Source organism: Heloderma suspectum, chromosome 7 (assembly GCF_057233095.1).
Source record: "Heloderma suspectum isolate Gila_16-S chromosome 7, 16-S_ref, whole genome shotgun sequence".
Classification (NCBI taxonomy): domain Eukaryota; kingdom Metazoa; phylum Chordata; class Lepidosauria; order Squamata; family Helodermatidae; genus Heloderma; species Heloderma suspectum.
Window position 1 is genome coordinate 80379819 of NC_139464.1, and position 26845 is coordinate 80406663.

Sequence of the window (26845 nt, forward strand, 5' to 3'; positions counted from 1 at the left end):
CAGAGGTGATCACAACAAACATCTACACTAAAAATTTAAGAAATGTTGAGAAAAGCAAAGCAAATGGTAAAGGTGGTTGCTGGGGTATTTATGGCTTTAGCTCTTTGATATGTAAATGCTCATGTTTGTGCCATGCCACCTTTATATTTAGTTATGATTTTTGTTACAGTAACGCAAAACCATAATTTAAAGCAAAAAGACAAGAAGATGATAAACACTACCATGATATAGTCTGTAAATACATCATACAGAAATAGTTTTCTTGCAAAGACTGCATTCATCTGGGTGGGTCACTCATAAGATGTACAGACCTAACTTAACAGATGTCCTTGAGGTGCTTTCTAAGGAAATCTCTCTCAAAACTAAGTCTTTCTGACAGAAATGTGATTGACCACATTAATAACAACAGTAATAATAATCCAGAGACAGAGATTTGGGATGAATGAGAATCAAACTGGCTAAAAACAAGGTGGGTTTATTGACTGGTTTAATTTGCATTGGGACTGTCACTCTTAGGTTGGGACAGTGCGGGCTTTCAAAGGAAAAATAGGGCACGTATTGGAAAGTATGCCAAGACTGTTTTGGGACAATCCAGAGCAGTGGCTCTTGGGTGCTGATGCTGAGAGGTCTTTTCATCATCACTTTATGATGTGCGGTTATGAGGAGATGGGCAGAATCATGTTATGATTGGAGACTCCATTAGCGTAATGGAAACTTTAACACCCTAGGGCTGCTCACACTCACTCCTCCACATACATAATACACATATCAAGAGGGGAGCAGGACTGTGTCCACTGGTCCCATCACAAAAATCCACATGCCATCCGTCTCCATTCCCTGACATTTGCATCTTCAGTGAAAGATCAGTAAAGAGAGTCTGTGCTCATACATCTGTTTGCACATGGGCTCCTCCACATGATCAAGGATCCAGAAAGCACCTGATTGGGTAAAGAACCTACACATGAATGGTACGCATTGGCAATCCTTCCCAATGGTCCACTGAACTGTCAGGGATGGTTCTGGAGAACACACAGACACTGAGTGCAGGGGGAGTGGGCATGGTTCCACTTCCTTCTCTATGTGATCACATAGAAGAATAAGGTGTGATCAATCCTTTCAAGGTATTATGAAAGGCTTGCCTGAAAGAAGTTATGATCTATATCTCCTGAATTATAATCAGGACTTTTCCTTAACATTTCTTTCTTTTGTATATACTTTCATAAAGTTATGATCTAGTTAATGTCAATTTATTTGGCGAATTCTAAGTGCTGAGAGAAGATGATAGTGCCGCTGTTCTGCATTAGCCTATAGCCACTTAAAGCTAAAGTGCATTGAGACCATATACAACAGATGTCTACAGTCCATGATGGAGCAGCAAGTATGGAGCAATGTAGTAGTGTGTGGGTATGTACGTAAATCAATGAACAAAATCATTTCAACCCCAACACTCTGCATGTCCAATTTAAGTCAGCAGGGAATGTTTATTATGGAGTTCTCTAACAAAAATGCTAATACAACCTTAATTACAGCTTAGCTGGTAAGCTTCAACCATTTCTTGCATTTATTTCCTGAAGCAATAAACCTCAGGACTGGACCATTAGTTATATTGGCTATGATTATTATTCTTAGAGAAAAAGATAGGCATTCGGAACACATGTAATGCAAACATAATGAAAGCTCGAAGCAAGAAAATTGAAAAAACAATTATATGATCAAGCTAATCTCCAAAAAAAATGCAAATCAAACTACTTAATTATCCTCCATGTTTACTTTTACATTATTCCTTATGAAAAGAATCTGTGTATCTATTTAAATCAAAAACTTTATCCAGCTTGATTGCATACAACAAAGCTACCACCTCATGTGTATGTTAATATCACCATGGTAACAGATTATAAAATATAAACACAAGGTTTGGATTTCAATGTCTTATCATCAATTGGGAAAAATGTGTTTTGAACTGAAGAAATTACATTCCCATTTTGAAGGGAGAGGAATGGAACATGTGGCAGTAGTATATACTGGGCATTCAGTGCTAAAAATGCTTTCAAGCCAACAACTCAAGCACTCTTTGTTATAATGGTTGTTATTATGGAACTGGCTGGTGGATACATTTAACACACATACAATGATGCCACTTAAAACAGACGCATCTCTGAACTCTCTCTCTCTCTGTGTGCATGTATACACCAGAAACATCTGCTTTCCCCCTTGTTTTGATCAGTTCCAATACTGAACAGAGATGTGAATAAGAAAAGATCCATCTGCCTCTTCCCACCTGCCACACATGCAATGGCTGACTTTACCCCCATCCTGTCTACTAACCAACAGAACGTTCATCTTAACCAACAAGTCCTCGGTGGGCCTACCTATTTTCTGGAGGCACTCTAACAGCAGCCCATGAAGCTGGGAGCAGCCCGTGGAAGAAGAAAACCATGGAAAAGACACAGTGAACATCAACAGAAGACTGTGAAGATGTTCCAAATATTCATCTAAAGGAGAAACATATTTGTGTTATGATGTATTATTTATTGTAAACCACTTGCAGGACCTGACACAGAGAGGGACGAATCTGTCTATTCCAATCCATGTAGATGGATTTTTAAAAATATTTATTATTTATTTATTTATTAAATTTGTTAATCACCCATCTGGCTGGTCAGCCAGCCACTCTGGGCGATGTACAAAGCATATAATAAAACAGTTTAAAACAATAAAATTCTACAATAAAACATTTTCTAAAATACCCTAACCCACCCCAAATGCCTGCCTGAACAACCACGTTTTTAATGCACAGCAGAAGCTCACTGAAGAGGGGGCATGGCGGAGTTCCCTAGGGAGGGAGTTCCACAGAGTGGGGGCCACCACAGAGAAGGCGCTCTCCCTCGTCCCCACCAGTCTAGCTGTCCTGGCTGACGGAACAGAGAGAAGGCCATCCAAGGCTGATCTTGTTGAGCGGCCTGTCTGGTGTTGCTGGAGGCGCTCCTTGAGATAGGCTGGGCTAGAACCATATAGGGTTTTATTTATATTCTAAATAAATCAAATAAATAAACCCATACTGCACTCTGAGTTTTATCTGTACCCAGGATTCTGACCTGTTGAAAGCAGGACCCATAAGGAATGTGAAGTTTACAAATATGCACTAGATATATGAAAATGTATCATTATTAACCACTCTTTTAGCAAGTTTAATGTCAAAACATGTTGTGCTGTCATTATCGCAACAAACATGTGTCGAGTATTATTATTGTTCTGCTGGTGAGAAAGTGAGGCTGAGAAACCATGAGCTTTCCCTGATGTGTCAAACACAGTCACCCAACCCCACAATCCTCTTTACATTACCAAGCTCTAAAAAACTGTAGGGGAGGGAAGAAAAAACAAAGTGTCTGCTGCAGTGGGCCTTCTGGCATGTGCCCTACTGTGCCAGATGCTGATGCTGAGCCTGTCCTCGATCACATCTCAAAAGGGAGGTCTCAGCCCAGTGCACTGTTAAGCAGGACACTTCTCAGATTTCCCTAGCGTAGCTTTTTCACAAGATGTTTTGGGTGTGGTGGAGCTTTCAAAAAAATGATCACCTAACTGTATACCTAATATGGTCCAGACATTCCTGGTAAATCCATGAACCAGTTTCCCACTCTCCTATTTCATGTTCTTTGATTTCATACTTCATCAAACAGATGAGCGTAACGCTGAAAGAGTCCAAGCTGTAATTTTCGAAGTCTTTGGCTTTAATCTCACCCCAGGCAAGCCACTGTCTCTTAACCTCAGCCACCTCTATCTGTAAGATAAATATTATGATTCTGCTTTGCAGGCTAGTTGTATGGATTGTGAGACTGTTATTATTATTTATTCTGTTTCCACAATGCCCGATAGCCAGAGCTCTCTGGATGGTTCACACAAAACGACATAATGTATGTAAAGCACTTGGAGCATTTAGAGAAAATAAGTGGAACCTCCAATAAAATGTTGAACTGTGTCTCTGGTGTGGCCCAGTCAACCCCTTACTTGTTTCCCTTCCCCCACATGTCATTCTGTCTGGGGCTTCCTCTTCTCATTTCTGCTATGTTTTCATCCCCTTTTGCCACCCTCTCCCTCTCTATGTGTATGTGTGTGTCTCTCTCTGTGTCTCAATGTTGTTCCTTCTCTGTTACTTGTCCCCCCACCCTGGTTCCTCCAGTTCTCATTTCCTTGTCCTTCCCTCCTATCTCTCACTTTCCTTAATTTTTTTGTCCTCCCTCCTCCTCCACACCCTACCTCCTGCATCTTCCTCCCTTCATGCATATTTCCATGAGCCAGCACAACCGTTTTTGAAACCTTGTTGTACAATTAGGGATTGGTGAGAAATTTGTTCTGTGAGAATTTTTACTTGGATTTACCAAATTAAACCAATGAATGGACTGAAACAGAGTTGCGCACTGAAATTTCATGGCTTCTCCGCGATTTTTTTTTTCTAATTCAGGCATGATCTTTGAAGATTCGAAGAGTCGAAGATCATGCCTGAATTAGAAAAAAACAATCACGGAGAAGCCACGATGCTTCGAAGATAACTCCTTAATTTAAAAAAAAAAAAAGCCAAAGGGGGTAAAAAACTTAGTCTCATTTGAAGGGATAGAACAACCCCCTGCTCAGTGCAGGAAGCCTGATTCCCAGGCAGTTGCCCATCCAACTACTGACCAGGGCCGACGCTGTTAGCTTCGGAGCTCAGACAAGCATGTGCACATCCAGCCCTTTGCTTGTTGCTGAGGAAACATTGAGTGCTGAGGAAGCTATGCGATCAGTAGCCAGAAGACGACATGGGGCTGTCGAGAGCTGTGAGTGTGGTGGGTATGGAATCAGCAGAAACAGGAAGTGTTTCTGATCCTCCAATGAGAACCTCAGTCTTTAAGAGCAGGAAAACAGTACAGCGCTCGAGTGTGAACCGAGCTCGCACATTCAATGAAGCACTGCAATGGGGAAAATGGGTGAGTGTGAATAATCACGTTTTAATGCGAGTGTTTAACCCGACAGGACACCAAATTCATTGCGATGACAGGTGCAATGTAGATCGGCCCATTGAATGGAACCAAAATTGACCTATTCATCATCCCTATACACAATCTCTGATGAGGTTGAAAAATAACATTCACTGAGTAGGGTAAGTCTCACATGCATTCCATGCATGCACAGTAGCCTTTTAAGGCTTTGGTTGGGAACTTGCCCTCTTCAGGGGGGATGTTGGTTCTTATTTAACCTCTGCATATACTGTACTGCTCCAGGCATGCTGGTACATCCATTTTGTGCAAGGGTGATCTTATTTTGGCACATCCAGCTCAAGTTCAGCATTAGAGTAAATTATACTATATAAACAATAAGGGTGGAACTACACATTATGAGTGGTGCAGGACCCCATAATGTTTGCATTATGAAACCCATGTCATGGTGTTGCACTATAGATTACTGAGGGAGAATGGGAGCATTCCACATTGAGATGCAGTTTCAAGTGGTAGCCACTTGTGTCCTGTAATATATAGTTTTACCCTAAGTTTATCACCATACTCTGTATTTTCCATACTTCTCTCTTTCTTTCACCATAAACTCCTCAGTCACAGACTCACAGTAGTATCCATGTTTCACATTCAAATCTGGCCAAAGATGGGTAAATGCACACGCTGGCAGAATCCGATAACGAAATATTGGCAAGTCAATCACAGCATGTTTCTCAGTACAAACTCTTTTCTCTATTGCTTTGGACTGTCTTTCTCATGCACAGGCATAGTTTTAATACGTCAGGCTGCTTTGTAGTTAAGCCCCTGAATTATAGACATAAATTTAACATGCAACAAGTGAAGTATTTGAGGATTGGTGGAGGTGGAACTGGGGAACACAGAAACCACTTATACCATCAGTCATTCAGGTAAAAAAACAAGAGAACCTATGAGCATGCAGACATTTGACAGAGCCAAATTCAGCCTATTCTTCCTAATATTAATTCTCAGTTTTCAAATATTTAGTTTTTCTTAAGATTGCAGCAATGTAATGGAAGCATTTAGATAGAAAGACAGACAGACAGGTAGGTAGGTAGGCAGAGATACACACACATTACACACAGTTTTAATTCTACTGCAGTTATTTTTTATTTTGCCTGTGCACACACAGTTAGCATATTTCTGATAGGCATTCTCCCTTCAGCAACACAATAATTGGCTCATCTGGCAGCTGTCACCTAGCCTTCTATGTATGCTCATCTGTCACATGCTAAGATAAGCTCCCTTTTTCCTAATAGGATAGTTGTGATTTGTGAGATGATGTGATTACTGACTCTGAACAGAAATCCTGTTAGTAATGATGGGAGTGAGTTGCTTTATGCAGTCCTGTATTTAAAAAAATAAAATCTTTCTGAGGTGAACGAACACCTAACAAATAATTTGAGAGATTGTTTCACTTTGTTATAATCTATTAATTCCATTATGGTACATTCAATTTGGGTCTTCCTTTAGCCAAGTGGTGGGCAGAAGGTAGATTGGTATCTACTACTAGATCTTTAGATGTTTTGCAGTAGATCACCAAGGGATTTTGACTTCCAATTGTCTAAAAATAGCAACAAGTTAAAAGCTCCCACCCCCAAATTTAGGTTGCTGAAAAAGAATACTTAAGGGAAAATCTGGAGTTGATTTTTGTGTGAAAGGACTTGTGAGCTTGGTTCTGGTATTGATCATACATTTCTGGCCTGAACATCCTGATACTTAATTCTGCCAGCCTCAGCCATTATTTTTAGGGATGGATGAGCTGACCCCCATCTGGTATCGGTTGACACCCACTGAAGTGCTGCCCCTGCTTGAGCTCCCTCAGACCTGCACTTGACCCCCAAGAGCTTGCCAAGCCACCTGCACTCACCCTGGATCCCATCCACAAGTGCCGGCCATTTTGCCAAGCTAATTTTACAGGAAAAAAAGGAGGTCATTAAAAATGTGCATATTTAAATATGTGCAAATTCGGGCTGGGAAAGCTTGATATACGCAATATTAGAGGTGTAAATGGGCCATTTATGCCTCTAATACTGCATAGGTCAGCCTTTCCCAGCCCAAATTTGCGCATATTTAAGTACCTGCATTTTTAATTACCTCTTTTTTTCCTGTAAAAATAAGCTTAGCAAAATGGCAGACACTTGTGGACAGGTCTGGGTGAGTGTGGGGAATGCCTGGGAGGGTGCAAGTGGGGGCAACCGAAGTCAGAGGCTTGGCAGCACAGTCCAGGGCATGGGGGGGGGGGAGCCTGACAGACTCCTGGACCCAGTTGGGCATCTACACTATCCCTAATTATTTCACACCTGAGTCTGATTGGTAGATCTCAGTGTTCTAGTAAAAAACAAAATAAATCCTGAAAGCATGAAGTCTGCCCATTCCTACTTTAGGCCACCAACCAGCATCATAGGAAGACATAATACTCTTAACAGGAAACTAGGAAAAAGAGTTTGATACATACACACACACACACACACACATATGCCAGTTCTCTTTTGGTTTATGCTCCCTGCCACCAAATTCAAAATGGAATATTGGTTAATAATTGGAGTTCTACCACTGTGGTATTATGTTCTCTAACTGTAGGCATAACTACTGATATCTGCATTGCCTTGAATATGCTCAACATATTCATTTGAAAAGTCTTTCTCTATTGTTTCCAGTGGACTAGCTCCACTGCTTAATCAAATAAACTTATGCATGTGTTTACTCAAAAGTAAGTCCCACTGAGTTCAATGGGATTTAGTTCCAACTAAGTGTGCATAGGATTGCAACTTAAGCCTATAAAATCCATGATGCAGTGCAACTGTGACTGAAATAAGGTATGGGAATTTGAGCAACAAGTGTTTATGTAATTCTAAGAGTACAAAGCCCATGATGCCTAACATCTGTGAGTAAAATATATATATGTGCAAAGACATCCAGGGCTTGTTAAGAAGCTGTTAATATCAGGAGTGTGAATCTGTAACAGAAGCAGATGAAATCTGATCGGGCAGATGGATATCAGGTAGAAATGTTTCTGGGCAAGGAAAATGGATAGAATTCCCCATATGAATTTTTCACATTTGTAGATGTACACATGACTTCTTTTCTGTAAGAATATTATACTAAGAATACTCATTAAATTTTTTGGGCCTATTGTTGATTTGAATCTTAGTAAGCTAGATTTCAAACGTTACTATACAACACATACAGTAATAACCTTGAGCAGCTTTACTAATCCTTTTATTCACTTTTATAGTTCTACTCATAGTTCTATTTTCTGGTATAATACTTTGATACAATACTGTGATACTTAGTCCAATTGTGAACTCTGGAGCTGTCAGGAGCACCCTAGGTGCCTCTTACAGTCCCCTCCAATAGCCAACTCAAGACACAGATGAAAAGGATTCCTTCCAAGGCTTTATTCCTTTTACAACTTAATGACTCTTTCAGATGCTAATCACCAGCGACTAAGCAAGGAACTGCACTGGGGTAGTTAGCAGAGTAGCCTAAGCTCCAGGTAAGGCAGTTGGTCCCTGTTTGAAGGAGGAGGGCAGGAAGACTCTGAACTTATGGGCTATGGAGAAGTCCTCCCTCTTACCCTTCGGTCCTCGGGATGTGACCGTTGTTTGAGCACCAAGCGGGCAGAGCGCCTCCTCTTGGCGCCCTCCATCTGGCGTCGCTCCCTGCGTCTGCACCGAGCATCCAGCAAAACCCTCTCCCCCGCTCTCTCACTGCCAGGGTCACTATCTCTCTCAGGAATGCAGGAGGAGGAATCTCTCCCTGCCGCTGTGCCTGTGAGAGATGAGTGAGCTCCTCTCTCACAGGTTGTTGCCCTTCCTCAGAATCAGAACTGCTCTGGGGCTCTATGGACTCAGTTTCCACCAGGCACAAAGCCTTGATACACTAGCATATACACAGTGTGTGTGTGTGTGTGTATTGTAAATAATTTTATTAATTTTCCAAATACAATAAAAACATGCACAAATGAACAAACAAAACAGCAACAAAAGAAAATTTAAAATAAAATACATAAAGTTGAATTCTGTTGGCAGAGAGTAATATATTTAACACATTTTCCACAGTTACATTACAATCACAAATGTGAACTAAATCTGTAATTGGCTTAGAGAGCATTTATATAATTCTTCGTATTACAGTTTGCATTTATTCTCTTTTCCATAATCTGAGGAAGGACCTTGATGGATGCTGAATACCTTGCTGGTCTGTATATGAAATAAAATCATGCCATACTTTATAAAAATCAGATACTTTAGCTTTACCGTGTGTGTGTGTCTGTGTGTGTGTGTGTCTATCTATCTATCTATCTATCTATCTATCTATCTATCTATCTATTTCATTTCTATACCGCCCAATAGCCGAAGCTCTCTGAGCAGTTCACAAAAATTAAATCCAAGCAACACACAATAAAACAATTTAAAATATACAGAACATTAAAACCACAATATAACAATACAACCACAATAAAACCTAGCAGCAGTGCAGGAGTTTAAAATACAGATTTAAAACAGCAAAGATAAAAATTTAGAAAGCTAAAATGCTAAAATGCCTGGGAAAATAAAAAGGTCTTCACCTGGTGCTGAAAGGAATACAATGTAGGCGCCAGGCGAACCTCACTAGGGAGCTCATTCCAGAGCCGGGGTGCCACAGCAGAAAAAGCCCTCCTCCTAGTAGCCACCCGCCTCACTTCCTTTGGCAGGGGCTCACGGAGAAGGGCCGCTGATGATGATCTTAAGGTCCGATCTATATATCAAGTCCAAAGTTGCTCTGGCAAATCAGAATCTCAGGGAGAAAAGAGGTGGGTGTGCATAAGCCTGAAACACATACCCAACACTACACAGCACGGTCTGGAAGATCAGGAGTATTCTGTAAGAACCTACTGTGTATCCCTATAACAATGCTTCTTGTCGCATCAGCAAAGCCAACATTAAAGCCTGTAGGAAGCTTCCAGGGTTGTTACATCTTAGATATTAGCCCTATTTATGCATTCTGTCACTATTTTCACTAAATGCATGAGGAAACAGAGTGTTCTAGCCCCACCCTCCTCCTCACACATTTCCATCATCTTCTCCTCACCAAGGGCAATGGAAGATTCTCCTGTATTCATGGAGGTTCTCCACACAATTGAGAACCTTCATTTTCCAGCATTTTCAATCATGTGGAAAGCCTCCATGGATGCAGGAGGCTCTTCTCTTCAGAAAGTTGCCCTCCACGACAAGAGGGTGACAGAAACCCACAAGGAGGGAGTAGGGCTCCATCTCCTCAAGTATTTAGTGAAAAGAGCTACAGAACACCTGAATAGGACTATTATGAAATCTTGCTATAGTGCAAGATTAAAAACCAAGACATTTCTCAATCGGTAAAGATCAAGAGAAGACTTTGTTTTCATGGCAACATATTTCAGTATGGCACAGTCTCAGAGATGGACCCAATTTATGTATGGCAGGGTAGTAGGCAGGGGCATTGCTAGGTTCTTAAAAGATCTGGGGCACAGGCCCATAACAAAAATTTGCACACATATATATATCCGAGTCTAAGCACACGTCTAGTGTGTGTGTGTGTGTGTGTGTGTGTGTGCATATGGTATGCTTGTGTGTGTGTATAGATTACATACATATATACATACATAAGAAGTGTGCACTGACCTCCCACCTCACTTCAACTCAGACCCCAATTCAGCATTTTGGAAAACATCCCGCTTCGGTTTGGGCCAATTTGTAGTCGGACCACTTCAGCTCAGCACCAAACCTGAGTCAATTTTTTGAAAAATGAGTCTTTGTGCTTCCTGTTGACTACCATGGGAAATTAGAAAAAAAATGTAACTTCTTTCTCTTGGTCAGAACTGGATAATTTCAGGCATAGTAGCCCCCTAGAAGATTACATGTGCTCAATGTCAGAAAGAAATAGGTGCAGGGTTTATATTTTGATTTTCTTTTAAAGGGAACTGCCAATAACATTTTTATTACTTGGAAGAAGTGGATAAAAATTTCAGGATTCATTGCGCCATCAGAGGAGATCATGTCTCCAAATTTCAGAACGATAGCCACAAGGGTTTTTGTGCAAGGGTGGCCTTGACATTTTGAGGTCTCCAAAAGAGGAGATACTTATCTCCCTATGTTCCTTGTGGACCATTGTTCTGAAAATTACAGACAGCCTACAGTTGTCCCTAAGTACGAAACCAGCAAAGTTGCAGAAGGATAGGTGCAGCAGTTCATGTGGAAGGGGAGTTCTCCAATTTGGGGGAGGGTGGGAGTAATTTGCTTTCCCTTCCATTCACCCCTTCCCCAACAATTTTTGGGTAAATTTGTATGAAAAGGCACAGGTCACTAATGTTAGCAGCAGGGAAACATGGGTGGGAAGGTTTTATTGAACTCATACTTGTGGGTTTCCTATGGGCATCTGGTTGGCCACTGTGTGAACAGAATGCTGGACTAGATGGACCTTGGTCTGATGCAGCACGGTTCTTCTTATGTTCTTAAATATTGAGTGCCTCTGAGCGTGTGCAGAATGTTTTTCTTTCACCACTGAGCACTTACATTTGCCCTCTACCAATTCTGTTCCCCTCCATGCAACCATCCCTCCTCATCCTACCATCCTCCAGCAACTCTTCATCAAAACAGATGTCTTGTTTTCTGCAACTCCCCTCTACCTCCTCCTTGTTATGCACAAGCTCTCATTGTATCTTCCTCCCCATAACTTCATTTGTGCCAAGACTTCACCAGGATTCAGCCAATGAGTCTGTTTTCGAAAGTAGGGCTAAGTTATGGAGAAACTCTGAGCATGTACTAAGGGCCTTTCCCTCACCACTGAAGCTAGAGTTCATGCAAAAAAAAAACCCCAAACCCACAAATGAAAAAAACATGCATAAGACTGAGCTGAAAGGGTGGTCAATTCATTACATGGAATTGGGTAGGCACTGTATTAAGCTTGCAGTCCCATGCTCACAACTCAGGACTTATTTCTGAGTAAACATGCAGAACATCAAGGTGCAAACCTCCCTGCAAAAGTAACTTGTGCTGGAATCCTATGCACACTTTCCTGAGGGTAAGCCTCATTAAACATAATGGGACTTCTCAGTAGGCATACACAGGATTGCATAATTTAGCAATATTTATCTCCCCTCCACTTAAAAAACAAACCAAAAACTCCTATTTTTTTAAAATTAAAGCTTTCAGTTCATAGAAACATAGGAAGCTGCGTTATACTTAGTCAGACCCTGGGTCCATCTAGCACAGAATTGTTGACAATGACTGGCAGCAGTGGCACTCCAGAGTTTCAGGCAGGATCCTTTCCTTGCCCTACCTGGAGATGCTGGGGATTGAACCTGGGACCTTCTGCATGCCAAGCATGTTCTCTACCACTGAGCTACAGCCCTTCCTATTGCTGGATGATGGCAACTGACAAACAAAACAGCCCCAGATTTGTTTCTCTGTGACCATGTGAACCCACTCTTCTCAAAAACCTGAGTGAGAAGGAGAAAAACCAACCTTCTTGTCTGTTTCTATAAAGTCAAATACAGTTCAGAATTTCTCTTGCCCACCAAACAGAATTCTCTTTAAGAATTCCCCAAGATATGCTCTCTGGGTGGAAACAAGAGAAAGAAAGAAAGAAAGAAAGAAAGAAAGAAAGAAAGAACAGGATAGGGGAGGGGAGGGGAGGGGAGGGGAGGGGAGGGGAGGGGAGAAGAAAGGAAGAATGGTGATTGGAAATGTGAATGGGGGTGGGGGGTGGAGAGAATTCCCTAAGCCAAGTGGCTCCTTTCAGAGAGGGAGTACTTCAGAGGAATTTAGGAGGCTGTGGAAGGTTTGTAAGGATTGCACATACTTAAATGAACTTTATCAGGTGAGGTGTCTGAGGGCTTTTTCTAGCTTTTTTAAAACTGTAGAACCCATTTAAAAGCCGCAGCAGTTTCTCGATCATGACGCCACATAGCCCTAGCCCTCCCTTTGGGATTATTTGAGTCCTACAGCTATTTAGGAGAAATTAAAGTGGAGGGTGAGAAAGAAGTTTGTGGAGGCTGACTGGATCCTTTGCTGTACTGAAGCTACGAAACTTCTGCAGAACCCAAAGGTTCCAGTTTGGGGCAGTAAAATCGGATGCGGCGTGAAATACCAGTATTTCACATGGAACTCTTTCTTCCCTTCCTTATCCCTCTTCAAAATTTCATTGCAGGCAAGCTCCCAACAGTGGGCATGTAACAGCAGAAAAGTGGGGGGGGGGAGGATTTTGCAGCTCAAAAAAACCCCCTACACCAGAGATTAGGGATGTTGTTGTTGTTGTTGTTCAGTCGTTAAGTCATGTCCGACTCTTCGTGACCCCATGGACCATAGCATGCCAGGCCTTCCTGTCCTGTGCTCTCTCCCGGAGTGCACTCAAGTCCATATTCATTGCATCAGTGATGCTATCTAGCCATCTCAGCCTCTGTCATCCCCTTCTCCTTTTGCCTTCAGTCTTTCCCAGCATCAGGGTCTTTTCCAGAGAGTTTTCTCTTAGCATTAGGTGGCCAAAATATTTCAGCTTCAGCTTCAGTATCTGTCCTTCCAAGGAGAACTCAGGGTTGATTTCCTTTAGGATTGACTGATTTGACCTCCTTGCAGTCCAGGGGACTCGTAAGAGTCTTCTCAGCACCACAGTTCGAAAGCATCAATTCTTCGGCGCTCAGCCTTCCTTATAGTCCAGCTCTCACAGCCATACGTTACTACTGGGAAAACCATAGCTTTGATTAGATGGACCTTTGTCGGCAAGGTGATGTCTCTGCTTCCTACTATGCTGTCTAGGTTTGCCATAGCTTTCCTCCCAAGGAGCAAGCGTCTTTTAATTTCATGGCTACAGTCCCCGTCTGCGGTGATCTTGGAACCCAAGAAAGTAAAATCTGTCACTGCTTCCATTTCTTCCCCTTCTATATGCCAGGAAGTGATGGGGCCAGATGCCATGATCTTCGTTTTGTTAATGTTGAGTTTCAAACCAGCTTTTGCACTCTCCTCTTTCACCCTCAACAAGAGGCTCTTTAGATCCTCTTCGCTTTCTGCTATTAGGGTGGTATCATCTGCGTATCTGAGGTTGTTGATAATTCTCCCGGCAATCTTAATTCCGACCTGTCTTTCATCCAGCCCGGCATTCCTCATGATGTACTCTGCATATAAGTTAAATAAGCAGGGCAACAATATGCAGCCTTGTCGTACTCCTTCCCCAATTTTGAACCAATCGGTTGTTCCATGTCTGGTTCTTACTGTTGCTTCTTGACCCTTGTACAGGTTTCTCAGGAGACAGGTAAGGTGGTCTGGTACTCCCATCTCTTTAAGAATTTGCCACAGTTTGTTGTGATCCACACAATCAAAGGCTTTAGCGTAGTCAATGAAGCAGAAATAGACGTTTTTCTGGAATTCTCTTGCTTTCTCCATGATCCAATGAATGTTGGCGATTTGATCTCTAGTTCCTCTGCCTCTTTGAAACCCAGAGATTAGGGATAGTGACCTCCTAATGGTCACCTTAAACACCTTCTGATTAGGATCTCTAATCCCCTGGGTGACTTGACAGTTTTTACTTTTTGTTTTAGACTTTGAGCAAAGAAAATTTTACGCATGGCTAGAGGAAAAATCACTAGACCTAACTGTCTGAAATTTGGCAGGCTCAGTCATCTCTATAGGGGCTGCCAGGTCCTCAAATTCCATGCATATATGTGGAAGCACAAAAAAATATATAGCTCTTTAAAGGTAAAGATAAAGGTGTCCCCAACCAGTCGTGTCCGACTCTAGGGTGCGGTGCTCATCCCCGTTTCTAAGCCGAAGAGCCAGCGCTGTCCGAAGATGCTTCCGTGGTCATGTGGCCGGCATGACTGAACACCATTGATACATTTTCTTGAAATTAGCAAATTTTACATGTGATTAGCACAAAACCCACTGCACCTAACTGCCTCAAATTTGGCATATTCATCCAGCTGCATGGGGGCTACCAAGCCTCCAAATTTCATGTATTTATCATACAAACTCAAAAGGTTATGGCCATTTTTGTTTTCCAATGCAAGTCAATGGGAAAATGTAAAAAAAATGGCAAATAGGACAGCTCAAAAGATCTGGGGCACAGCTCAAAAAAGATCTGGGGCCTGTGCCCAGGTGGCCCCCCCAACAATGCCCCCGGTGGTAGGTATGCACTCCCAACTCCAACTATGTGTATAACATGTGATTATGTGTATAACATGTGATGCATGTATATTATGTACACCACATATGATCTCAAAGTGTTAAAATTGTTTCCATATTTACTTACTTATTTAAGAAGAGGGGAGGTTGTAGGAAATAGGCATCTATATGTACATGCAAATATACACTTGTATACCAGTGTCATACATGATTGCTATAAGCTTATATTGCTATAAGCAAAATGGGGTCACACGTACAGCACTGAGATGTCAAAGGCACCAACATAGCATCATGGCGCTAGTGCAACCTCTGTCTCAAGAGCAATAGACATGTGATAATTAAATTTGTTGAGGAAAGAATTGTAATCCACCAGCAACTGGGTTCAGTGCAGTTTGAATTCAGGAAACAGAGACGGCCACAACTTAAGTATTTGCCGGGGTGATATTATGCACAAGGCTTACTTATGGCCTTACAATCCACTTTGGGTAACCCATAGTGTCTGGAAAGACCCCCAGTTATTTTTGCCATGTAAGGGACTAATATCCAATAGTATCAGCATATATTTCAAGTATGGTTTTGTATCTAAATGGGCATTAATTTTGTTTTCTCCTTCCATGGGCACACATTGTCAACTTTACTAAGATCACATGAAACACATCATAATGTTATTTGTAGCTGTTTGTTATAATCTCTGTTACAAGCTCCCCTGTGAAACTCAAGAAAACAGCCTGTTACACAGAATACTCATAAGTAAGTAAATATACTTTATCTTGAGTCACCCCACATGATCACGTCCTTTTTCAGGAACAATGGTTTTATGCATTTAATGTCTGAATGCATTTAATACTGAATAGTAGTGTATATTGAAGTTGCTGCATGCACATACTGGAAGAATGGCATTTTATTTTAACAGCATATTTAAATGGCCAAACCACACAGACCTAAACTAGCTTTTGCCACATTTTATTCAGGCAAATTGCCTTTGATTTTAAGAGGGTATGACTGAGTCATAAAGAGTACAAACCGATACTCCTTGAACAAGCTCCTACTCAGCAAAGAATAGGACTTGTAGTATTTATTGAATATAATTATATACAAACTTTCTTATAAAGCCCCAAGCTTTTACAATAACAACAACAACAATATTGCAATTAAAGTACAATCTAAAAACAATTAAAAGAATCTAAGCCAAATCCACCCCTGAAAATTCAGGACCCAAAGTTCTCTTGAATTTGAAAGAAATCTGAATTTGCCTGCTTATGGCTCTAAAGATAAAGACCAGCACCACAAACTGAATAGATAGCTAGAGCAGTTCATGCAGCGAAAGAGTTATACAATGTGCATTTCAGTTTCAAATGTGGACTTCACCAAAGCATGAATCACAATCTTTTCCCCCCAGGTAAGGCTGCAATCCTCAGATCAAAGGGAGATGGTATAGTGTAGCTCTGGTTACCATTGTTATTTACACATGTTTTTGTGGTGGACGTGGATGGATAAGATGACTTTTAGAGAGCTTCAGCTGTTGGGCGGTATAGAAATGAAATGAATGAATGAATAAATAAATAACTTGAATCAATTACTGGGTCCAGATGACGAGTTTGTCATTTTCTGATTTGTGTGCTAAATATGATTTACCCACTACAGCTGAATGGCAGTACTTGCAATTGCAATACTTGATGGAATGAATCTAGGTTTGGTCCGGCAGCTTTTACAGCTTCAGAGTTGCCAATGTTACTGGAAACACTTATAGAGGCTAATCAGTCATATCGACTCATGATTCATGTAAATAAATACTTGTTATCAGTAAATAAATATGATATTCAGAGTCTAAGACAGGAATGGACTAGAGGACCGGACTGCTCCATTTTGCCTAATCAATGGATTGTTGCTTTAGCATCTGTATCTGAAGTATCTATGGATTTTAGGCTACACTTTATTCAGCAACAAATCTTGTTTCAGGTTTACTGGACTCCACAACGACTGTTTAATAAGGGTTTGTCTAATTCGCATAATTGTTGGAGATGTAGCATACCTAATGCTTCTCTGATCCATATGTTTTGGCAATGCCCAATAGTTGCCTCCTTTTGGGAGGAGGTCATAATATAGATAAACTTTGTATTGGAACACTCTTTAATATTGAATCATGCACATGTCTCCCTAAACTATTTACCAGTTTCTTGGAATTTAACATATGATCAGCGCGAATGGATTTTCCAAGCCCTTTTGACAGCCAAAAGGCTGATATTACAACACTGGAAGGATAAATGTATGCCTCCTATAATGCAATGGACTGAGGCCCTAACACCATTCGTGAATGGATAAATATATGGATATTTGGTCTGCCTTTCTTGAAGCTTACGCATAATCTCCTGTTCTGTTTTGTAATGTTGTATTTTATGGATATTGATATTTAATGAATGTTTTGTTTTGTTTTGTTAAAATCACAGTAAAAAGATTAATAGGGAAAAATGGTTATTTACACATTTAGGATCAGTCTAAGTTCTAAAAGCACAATGAGACCATGTATATAACTGACCATCTGACTAAGATGGCTGCTCAAATGTGGAGAGTTGAGATATTTGCAATCTTTGAAGTCAGGGAACTTCAGGTTTGTTTGTTTTCTCAGTTAACTGGAGATAAATTTGTCTGCATGCCACGGCTTCTAATGCCCATTAAATTTTAACAGCATGCATTTGTTTTCCTACACTAAGGCTATCTCTGCATAGGGAAAGTGTTTGTGGATGAAGTGAGCCTTATACATTTGTCTAGTGAAGAATAAGCTGCCCTGTATCTGAATCCAGCAGATATCAGTGGGAAAAACTAAGCCTTATGTGAGAAAGTAATCTCTTTCAGAGTTTCTCATTCACAGCAATCCATATGAATGTCAGCAGTAAACTGACACACCTGGTCCTTAGCAGCGGGCACATAATATAACCAATGCAGCTTTCAATATAGTTTATCTAGCAAGTTCAAAATGGAAACCAATTGTAATTTTTAAAAATTCCCTGAAGGGTGAACATTCCATTTACTGGAATACCTCTAGTTATCATTTTGTAATGATGTGATGCTCTGTATGTTGTAGCCTGAAGACATGCAGTTAAATTTAACTGAAGACTAAAAAAGAAAGCCAGTGAGTGGATCAGATAAGGAAAGGGAGATTCTTATTTAACACATAGGACAAGGACAGTGGAAAAGATAAATTACACAATGAATTCTCTGAAGAGCAGAGTAAGCATATAATCAACCACTAAATTTCAAGCATACTCAAAGGGCATCAGATGTATTGAAGAAGTGACATTTTGGTTAACAGGAGAACTTCCAACTGGATGTCAACACTTACCTGTTAGTCATTAATGAGCAGTCATCTATTGAGAAAAAAGATCCAGAGAATAAACGCAAACCAGTTTTCCTGTTAAATGGAAATGTAACAGTAGCCAGCTGTCACTTCCTTTTTGTTATTATTATACACAGTTTAGTATGCTTAAGCTTAATGAAATTAGTGAATGTAAGAACTCTGTGCTGAATTGTGGGTGGAAAGTATGAACCAGAGTTACTGGAATCTCAGAGTTCACTAAAAATGTGACTCCTTCCAAGGAGGGAAGAAAGTAGGAAATTGAATACAAGAAAAGTTACTTCATTTTTTCATCATTGCTCTCTTTATTACCAAGATGGGACTAATATTCCTGGACTAGATATCATACAGGGTTTTGTTTTGTTTTTTAATCAAATGGCGAAGCACTATAAACAGATTTAAGTTCTACCACCAAAACCAGCCTGCTTCACCTATGCATCATGTGAAGGGGGCATCATATGATTACTGGAGAGTAGGGCCGTGCTGTGGCCCCACCCACAGATATCCATATTTGCTTTATAGAAGCTAATGTGTAGGCTTACGCTTATTCAGTGAAGATGTCCACTACGTGTGGATGTCCAAGGGATAGGGCCAACAACATGAAGGGGGGGAGTGTCTTGATCTGTTATATATCCTGTTTGCTAATAGAGCCAACCATGGTTTTGTTCAAACCAAAATGGAAGGGTTGACACACAATATACGTACAGGCTGATTTAAACCTAGGCTTACTGCTCTAGGAGAAAATAACTGGCTTCTTCAGTTACCTTGCATAATCACAATTGCTTCTTTACCCAGCTGCTAAAACTGTTCTTTCTCCTTGTCTTGCTACGTGGCAATATTTTGAAATCTGTAATATTCCCCTTGTGCAAGTTCAATATTGGAACTATTGGAAATATTGCACACTCATCACTGCATTTATGAAAGAAAGAAAGAAAGAAAGAAAGAAAGAAAGAAAGAAAGAAAGAAAGCAAGCAAGCCTAAACTGTTTAAGAAAAGATTGCCGAGTCTGACAACAGATAGGAAACTTGCCACCGCTCATTTGTATACTTGTGTAGGCTGATCGAAATGCACACATAGCTAGGTGGCAACAAACAAGGCCAGGATATTTTGAAAATTAGCCACGTAAGAATTCAGTCAGATGATACAGAAGGAACAGGCTCACCATTTCAGATTTCAGGTGAGTGTGTTTGGAGGGAAGGGGAAAGTCCAAGGCTGCTAAATTAGCCCCTTCCCCCAAACCAGCAATGTGATTTTGGGTGGTGGTGGTGGTGGTGATGAACTGTTTTATAACTCACAAGAATTATAGCAATATTACCAATATAAGACAGTGAGGTGGGGATCGCAGGGATTTACACCCTTGCCATGGATAGTAAAGGCCAAATTAACCGTCTCTAAGGGCCATACAAGTCACAGGTGCATTGTTTTCAGATCTTTAAAAGATTCTGGAAAATATTACACAAGGCTCTAATGTCTTGAGGGATGGATCATGGTAAAACATTTGGAATAATTCTTATGCTTAATGGGACTGTTACAAAACAGATTTCCCAGGAACACTCCTTGGGAAGAATGCTTCTTTAAAACCTGGTTGACTCTTCAATATACTTTAAACCCATAGCGAGTAAGCAAAAATAAAGTGGGCAGATTGCTTTTAGTCCCACATTAATTGCATGAGAAGTACCTTGTAAGTGAAATTAGATCCTCCTAACCATTTGCTGTGAATAAAAATGAAATGTAGTGTAACCTAAGACTAACAAAGTAATTATGATAACATTACAGTCATAGTGTATGTCAGCATTAAAATCACACAAAGGTAATGAAGCACTGTTCTATCAGCGTCAATAATTTTCTTTCAGCACTGCTATGCTTTTAACATGAAATTCAGACAGGGGGGAGAAACATTACTCAAAGAGAGCTTGTTTTCTAGCATACAAAATGGTTAGAGGAGCAACAAAGGCCAAGAGATGAAAATGTGACAGTTATTTGCAAAGCTAGAAGGTAAGGTAATCCCTCTTCAAAAGAAAATGTCAGATGAATTGCTTGCTAGCTACCACGGCCTTGTTTGATGTTTAAGGAACTGATTACATATGTAGCTTCTTTAGAAAATAACTAATTACTTTATTTTTTAAAAAAAACACACAGATTGTTTTTATAGTGTGTAAAGTTTAATAAAGTGAAACAACTGGGAACATCAAAGTTGGAAGGAACTGAAAGGAAATCAAAGTCCATGCCAGGCAAAATACAGCCATGGTGCATGCACAAGCCCTTATGGATTGGCCCAAACAGTCTGTCACGTTTCCCTTGGGCCCCCTCTTTCCTGATGCACTCACACACACAAATAGAGAGGCTTCAATCTTAGGCCTTTAATTCATTATCAACAGGTTCATTACAGATGCTAATACTCAAAGACTCTCAGGCTACAAAGGAATGCCTCCAGGGGATTCAAATGGGAGCACCAACATTGCCTGCAACTGAAGTGAGGTTTGCTGGCTAGACTAACTTAGGGAGGGATGTCCTGCCCTTCCAGTGTGGCTTCCCTACGCCGCCTCTCACGCATCGCTAACCGGGTCAACCGTCTGAGCTCTGCCCCTGACGTTTCCCTCTTAGCTCTGCGCCACAGTCTAGCATCTCTTAAGTCACAGCTCCCACTCTCCTCCTCCTCCTGGCTTCTCACAGAGGGGGGCAAGGGGGGGCTTCAGGCCCGGCCATCTGGGAGTTAGTAGCCTGAGAAGCACGGCTACCCATATCTGAACTGGCTTGGGAAAATGCATACCCCGGTTCTGGATATTCCTCTTCTGAATCTGAGCTGCTATCTCCCTGCACTCAGAATCAATCCTGACACAATCCAGACCACAGTATGCCACAAGTACAGAGCAGGTACATTGTAGCAAGGCATCCATGACATGCTATGTCGGAAAGTAACTTCCTTGATGACTAACCAATCAGATCTGGGCAAAAATTCCTCCCAGGCAATAAATACGATGATCATTCAGATAATGAGTGTGGTCAAATCAATTTTGGTGAAAGTTCATGTAACCCAGAACCTGTGAATGTGAGAGGGCCGGATATGATAGAAAAAGCCAACAAATCAAAATGGCAAGAAATTATCTCTGATAATTATCTCCGACCCAAAGAATTATGGAAGACATACAACACATTTAGTAGTTCTGGAGACTTTATTTATATATAATGCTCCTGAATATGGGCCAATTCACACTTATGGGAGCCCCAGGATAATGTTGGGTTTGTGGCTGGGAAGCACACATGGCTGCAATCATTTGCAGGATCGTGACAGCCACCTATGCACCTTTGGGGAGCTGGATTTATTTTATTTCTGCGACTGGTACATGTTTTTGTGATTTAAATTGGTGTTAAGGATCTAGCATATTTTAGCCATTGTTCTATTCTGAACATTAGAAGCACTGAGAAGCGTATCTAAATGAAGTGAGTAATTAAATAAATACAGCTTCCTATCAGCCATTAATGACACCTCCAAGTGAGAGCTTGTGCACCTTTATTCTCTGGAGCATAACAGCTCAGTCTCAGAACCTTTTGAAGCATGTGGGCATATGATGCAAATGAACTGGACCTCCTCCTATCAATTTGCAACATTTAAGTTCCACACAAAACAACCAGAGTAATAAAAGAATGAGACTTTTATATTTTTATCGTGCACAGATGCTAATAGTACAGACCAAGCAAACATTATTAATCAACACAGCCCCATATAGTTGTCTCTCGAGTGGCAAGTCCATGGAACTGAAAATACTGATTCAATATTTTAGTAAACAGATGTAGGAGATGGATCTGCACTATCGAAGTCAGCTCTTTCCTCCTGCAGTGGTTCAGGGTCTTTTATTGCTTTTAGCTAAATTCAGTGCTAAGTAGAATTCAAATATTCTGCACCCTCATTGTACTTGCATTATAATATGCAAATATAAATAAAATTCCCACAAATTGGTGAACAATTAATGAGATTCATTGGAGGGACACTTCATCACAGAATGCTATTTTCCTGCCAACCGAGACATGATGTATTTAATTCTAAATGACACCACCTGCTCCCACCTCCAAGTCAAATGAAAAGGCTGCCATGGGGCATGTTGGGAATTAACTTGCATGCTTCTTTTTAATCAGGCATTCCACCATAATACTGAAATGTCAGTATTATCCTCAGAGTTGGCTGGCGGGAGGGGGGGATCGTTGCTGTGTGTGTCTTTGGTTCAGTATTGGCTCTCTACAGCTGTCATATATGGCATTAAGTACAATACTCCCATCCCCTCTCCATATGTTTTCATTGGCTGCTGTGTGATATGGGTTGACAGCTACTTGACACGCAGTGGCCAAAAATGTCTTCTAAACAAGACCTCATAGCACAGAAGATGTTTTAAAAACCGAGCTGCAAGCGCATCTTCATTTCATTTACATACACAGTTATACAGTACAAAGCTTTTGAAGAATTACAAAGGAGGTATCAAAGACTTCCAAGGCGAGAGGAAAAATTGACACCCTGAGAGAGTTCATTCATATGGGTAATGGAAAAAGGTGGGGAAGAAAAATGACAAGTCCACTTTACCACTGGACGTAACCTGTCAATTTGAGCTTTGCTTTCCTAGATTTGAGACACGAAATTACGGGAGTAAAACTGAGCGAGATTCAGACTAGGCTATCTTGCTTTTGATAGTTTGTGTTACAGGGAATACATTAAACACCATCACATGGAGCAGTTACTTTGGAGGAGGGGGAGAGAGAAAATGGAAAATCTTTTGAGAGACAGGGTCTAGCTGGTTCATTTTATGATTATCGGCAAGGAAATCAGTGCTGAAAACGGGGATTTGCAAAAACTGACTTATCTGCCATACTAAACTGTAGGGTAGGTTTTTGTTGTTTAATTTCCACATGGTTATTTGCATTGCTAAAGTTCTTTATCCGCATGACCCCACCCAAAATAAATTCCACAGGGATGCTTTAACACATCCTGGGCAATCTACTTATGCTGTGCATGGCTGGTCTTCTTGTTTTCCTCAGGTGCTTACTCATGTACCCAGCATGATGAGTCAGAAAAATTAAATATCTTTGTGGAGTGAACATCAAACTTTGGAAACATTTGCAACAGTTTTGAAATGTGTGGCCTCCAGAACAACACATTTCAGCAGTGCAGCTTTGAGATTCATATCATTTGATGGCACAGAATTAATCTCTACAATGTGATGGAGTAGGAAGTAGAAAGAAATAAAAAAAAATATTAGGCACAAGCAGTTTTTTTGTCAGACTGAGAAAAGAGCACCAAACCATTATTTTCTATCAAGCCTCTGGCAACTTGGCATTGAAGTTTTTTGAGGCAACATAAGATTTGGTTTTTAACTTTCACTCAATATGGGATATTCCAGAGCTATCTGCGTTTTTGCTACCAATGTGGAGAATGTCAAAATGGTGAATAGGTACACAATACGTAAAGGCCGTAAAAATCTGACATCTGTGCAGATCCATCACCCATGAAGCTGCCAGGGAGGCAGCTGGAGCTTTAGATGACAAGGTTGTGATGGGATAGTGAAGGAGGAGATAAATGAAATCTTTGCATTGGCCTGTAGAAGATGTTGGAGAGAGATTCACATCTGAATCATTATTTTTGGAAAGGGCATCTAAGGAGCTACATCAAATAGAGGTAACGAATGACGTCAATTGACAAATTACTTGGTCTAATCCAGCTGGGCTCTTCTTATGTTTGTATTATATGCCAACTTGTCAAATATTTGCTATCCCATTAATAAATACACAAAAGGTAGAAACGGTGAATACTTGAACCAGGCCAGATGTTCACTATCTGAAAATATCAGCTGATATATTTTGAGTGCTTTCAGACAGTAGCGCTAACCTGGACAAATATATGAGGTATGTCTCTCAATTGTTCCTCACTGCATGGATCAACCTTTCCAGGTTTGCACCTATTCTGATGTGACTGCATGGCGGTAGGGCAGTATGGGCCAATGGATAGAATGCTGACTTTCATGTGGCAGAACCAGGCCCTCCAAAAGAGGGGGGGCAGAAGAGGCTATAATCTCTCCCTAAAATTGGTCAGGCAAAAAAGGACTGTAGAAAAGTCTAACTGATAAGAAGATGGAGAGTTACAGCCAGTTTTCTAGGACCAAGCAACTGAATGCAAGGTCTTGCTTGCTGTGCTTTGGAAACAGAGCTTTGCTGTTGAGGGAAGACTTGAGCTTTAGCTGAGAGTCAGTATGTCTAAAGTCGAGAGTGAAGAGGCCAAACCCCAGACAGGGAGCTTCTAGTTCTTCAGCCATTTAATTATATTTATGAATTTGGAAGCCCTTTTGAATTTAGTTTTTAATTTAATATTGGACTGCCTTAGAGTATACCACTGCCACTACCACAAAAACAATTCTTCAGTCCCTGGGCAGAACAAGTTTCAGTTCCTGCCACAGAATATTGAAGGGCCCAATTCTATGCATATTTAGACAGAAAAAAGTCCTACAGTTCCCAGTATGCCCCAGCAAGCATGGCTGGCCGAAGGGATACTGAGAGTTGTAGGATGTTTTTCTGTCTAATCATGTATAGAAATGCACTCTAAGTCACTTGGATACCGCATCTTAGTCTATTTATCACAGGTATTAAATGACAATAACAGTGGCCCACTTCAGTGAACGGCAGTGACCTCAGATGGGGAGGTAATTATGAAAATTCGGAAGGGTCATATTGTTGGTAGATCATGAGACGTCATTTCTCTGGGTTTTTCGGTAGCACCGGGCAACTCCTATTTGGAAAACATCTTTTCAAGAATGGTTACACTGGGTTTTTACTGAACTCATGTTCTCTTTAGACATTCCCCCAGCCACATAGGAGACACATTGTCATGAGCAGCTCTTGTGCCACTACAAGAATGTCAGAAGGCACCTCAGTGAGATTGGAGCACAGCTTTGTGTGTAAACCTTATTATTTCTAAAATGTTGTGGGGATGCTTGTTAATAAAAATAGACACAATGTTTCACTTCATGCAGGTGAGGTGTGATGCGATTGCCACACACAGACAAAAAGTAGCCCAGAAGTGAACATGAAAATCTTTCCAGTGTATCCAAGAAAACGATATGAGAAAAGTAAGGACTAAAGGCCTTTTTTAAAAAGTGAGACAAAATAGGTTCTCTGATAGGAGATGTTGGGTTGGCGCTCTTCACCCCACCCCACCCTACCCCACCCCAAAGAGCTATAGCACAAGTTGAGATAACGTAGGACAACAAATCTGCAAGTCCTTTAGTAAACAGTTGTGGGGAAGGCTCAAGAGAGACTGTTTGAATGATGCCTTTCCCCAGAACTAGCTGGCTGGGACATGATTTTTGACTGAACAAGTTGCACTTGTAAGGGCAGGACCAAAATTAGAGCAGTTACATGAAGTTTTTTCCAAGCTGCAGCTTGGAAAATTACTTCAGGAATAAACATGATGTGATTTGAGGCAGCAGAAGGCCGCACGACTTCTTATTATGTTCAAAAGTTGGCTAGAGAAGAGTCAGAGCTGCTGCTTTCCACTGATTCCTACTCTCCATAGTGAGGCAAACTATATTCAGCCAACAAGGCTTCTTATAAGCCTTTGTTTACAGACGGAGAGTGGGGGAACACATTATTAAAAAATAAGTTTTACTAGCACATTTGGGGAAACAACCACTTATTAATTTACTTTATGCAATATGCACACCTTAATAATCCTAGAATTATATTTTAACAAAAATTGTATGCTTGATTAACAGGCACCATAACATTAGCAGAATATAAATATATCATGATTTTTATATATGAATTATTAATTACTAACATTCATACTGAGGTGCAGAGATGTACAGTAATGTTTTAAGGAAGGTTCTAATTAGTAAACGCAAGTTACATGAAAATATAATTTGCTATATTCAAACAAAGAGATATAGGATTAACCAACTGATCATATGCTAACAGACTCAAAGAAGCAATAAGAATCCAAAGTTAAGCACTTTCAAGGCCCGTTGATCTCAATGAGTGAGTTAAGCACCTGCTTAAATCTCTTCCACTGAAATCAGTAGGGAAGTTTAGTTAGAGAGTGCCCTAAATATTACTGTTTACCAAAGATACCTTGTAGGACATTTGGAATGCTGGGATTAATCAAGGTTGTGTGCTAAGGAAGACTAGTGTTATCATTAAACTGGAGTTGCACGGTCTCCTGAGGGAGACAAAATGTGCTGGCGGTAGTTCTCTCTTAACAACTGCTGACAATCCATCCTACCACAGGCATATCAGCCATAGATCAACTACAGCAGCAATACCCATAAAAAATAGCAAAAAATGTAGAAAATGAAAACAGGGGAGAGACAGCATTA

The 26845-nt window shown here is 40.7% G+C and overlaps 1 protein-coding gene across 7 annotated transcripts in view; it reads right to left on the bottom strand.

Annotated features, from left to right (window-relative positions):
• Positions 1 to 26845, bottom strand: part of IMMP2L (inner mitochondrial membrane peptidase subunit 2) — a 756637-nt gene that overhangs the window by 52779 nt on the left and 677013 nt on the right. Inside the window, exons 6-7 of one of the 7 annotated variants that reach the window (XM_084810767.1) lie at positions 18483 to 18551; positions 8216 to 9208 (exon numbers count right to left, since the gene is read on the bottom strand). The exons of the other annotated variants lie outside the window; for them this stretch is intronic. Of the exons in view, the coding sequence (XP_084666893.1) occupies positions 18504 to 18551 (48 nt within the window). The 3' untranslated portion in view covers positions 8216 to 9208; positions 18483 to 18503. Of the gene's footprint in view, positions 1 to 8215; positions 9209 to 18482; positions 18552 to 26845 lie in introns of those variants that run through there. 7 annotated transcript variants of the gene reach the window in all.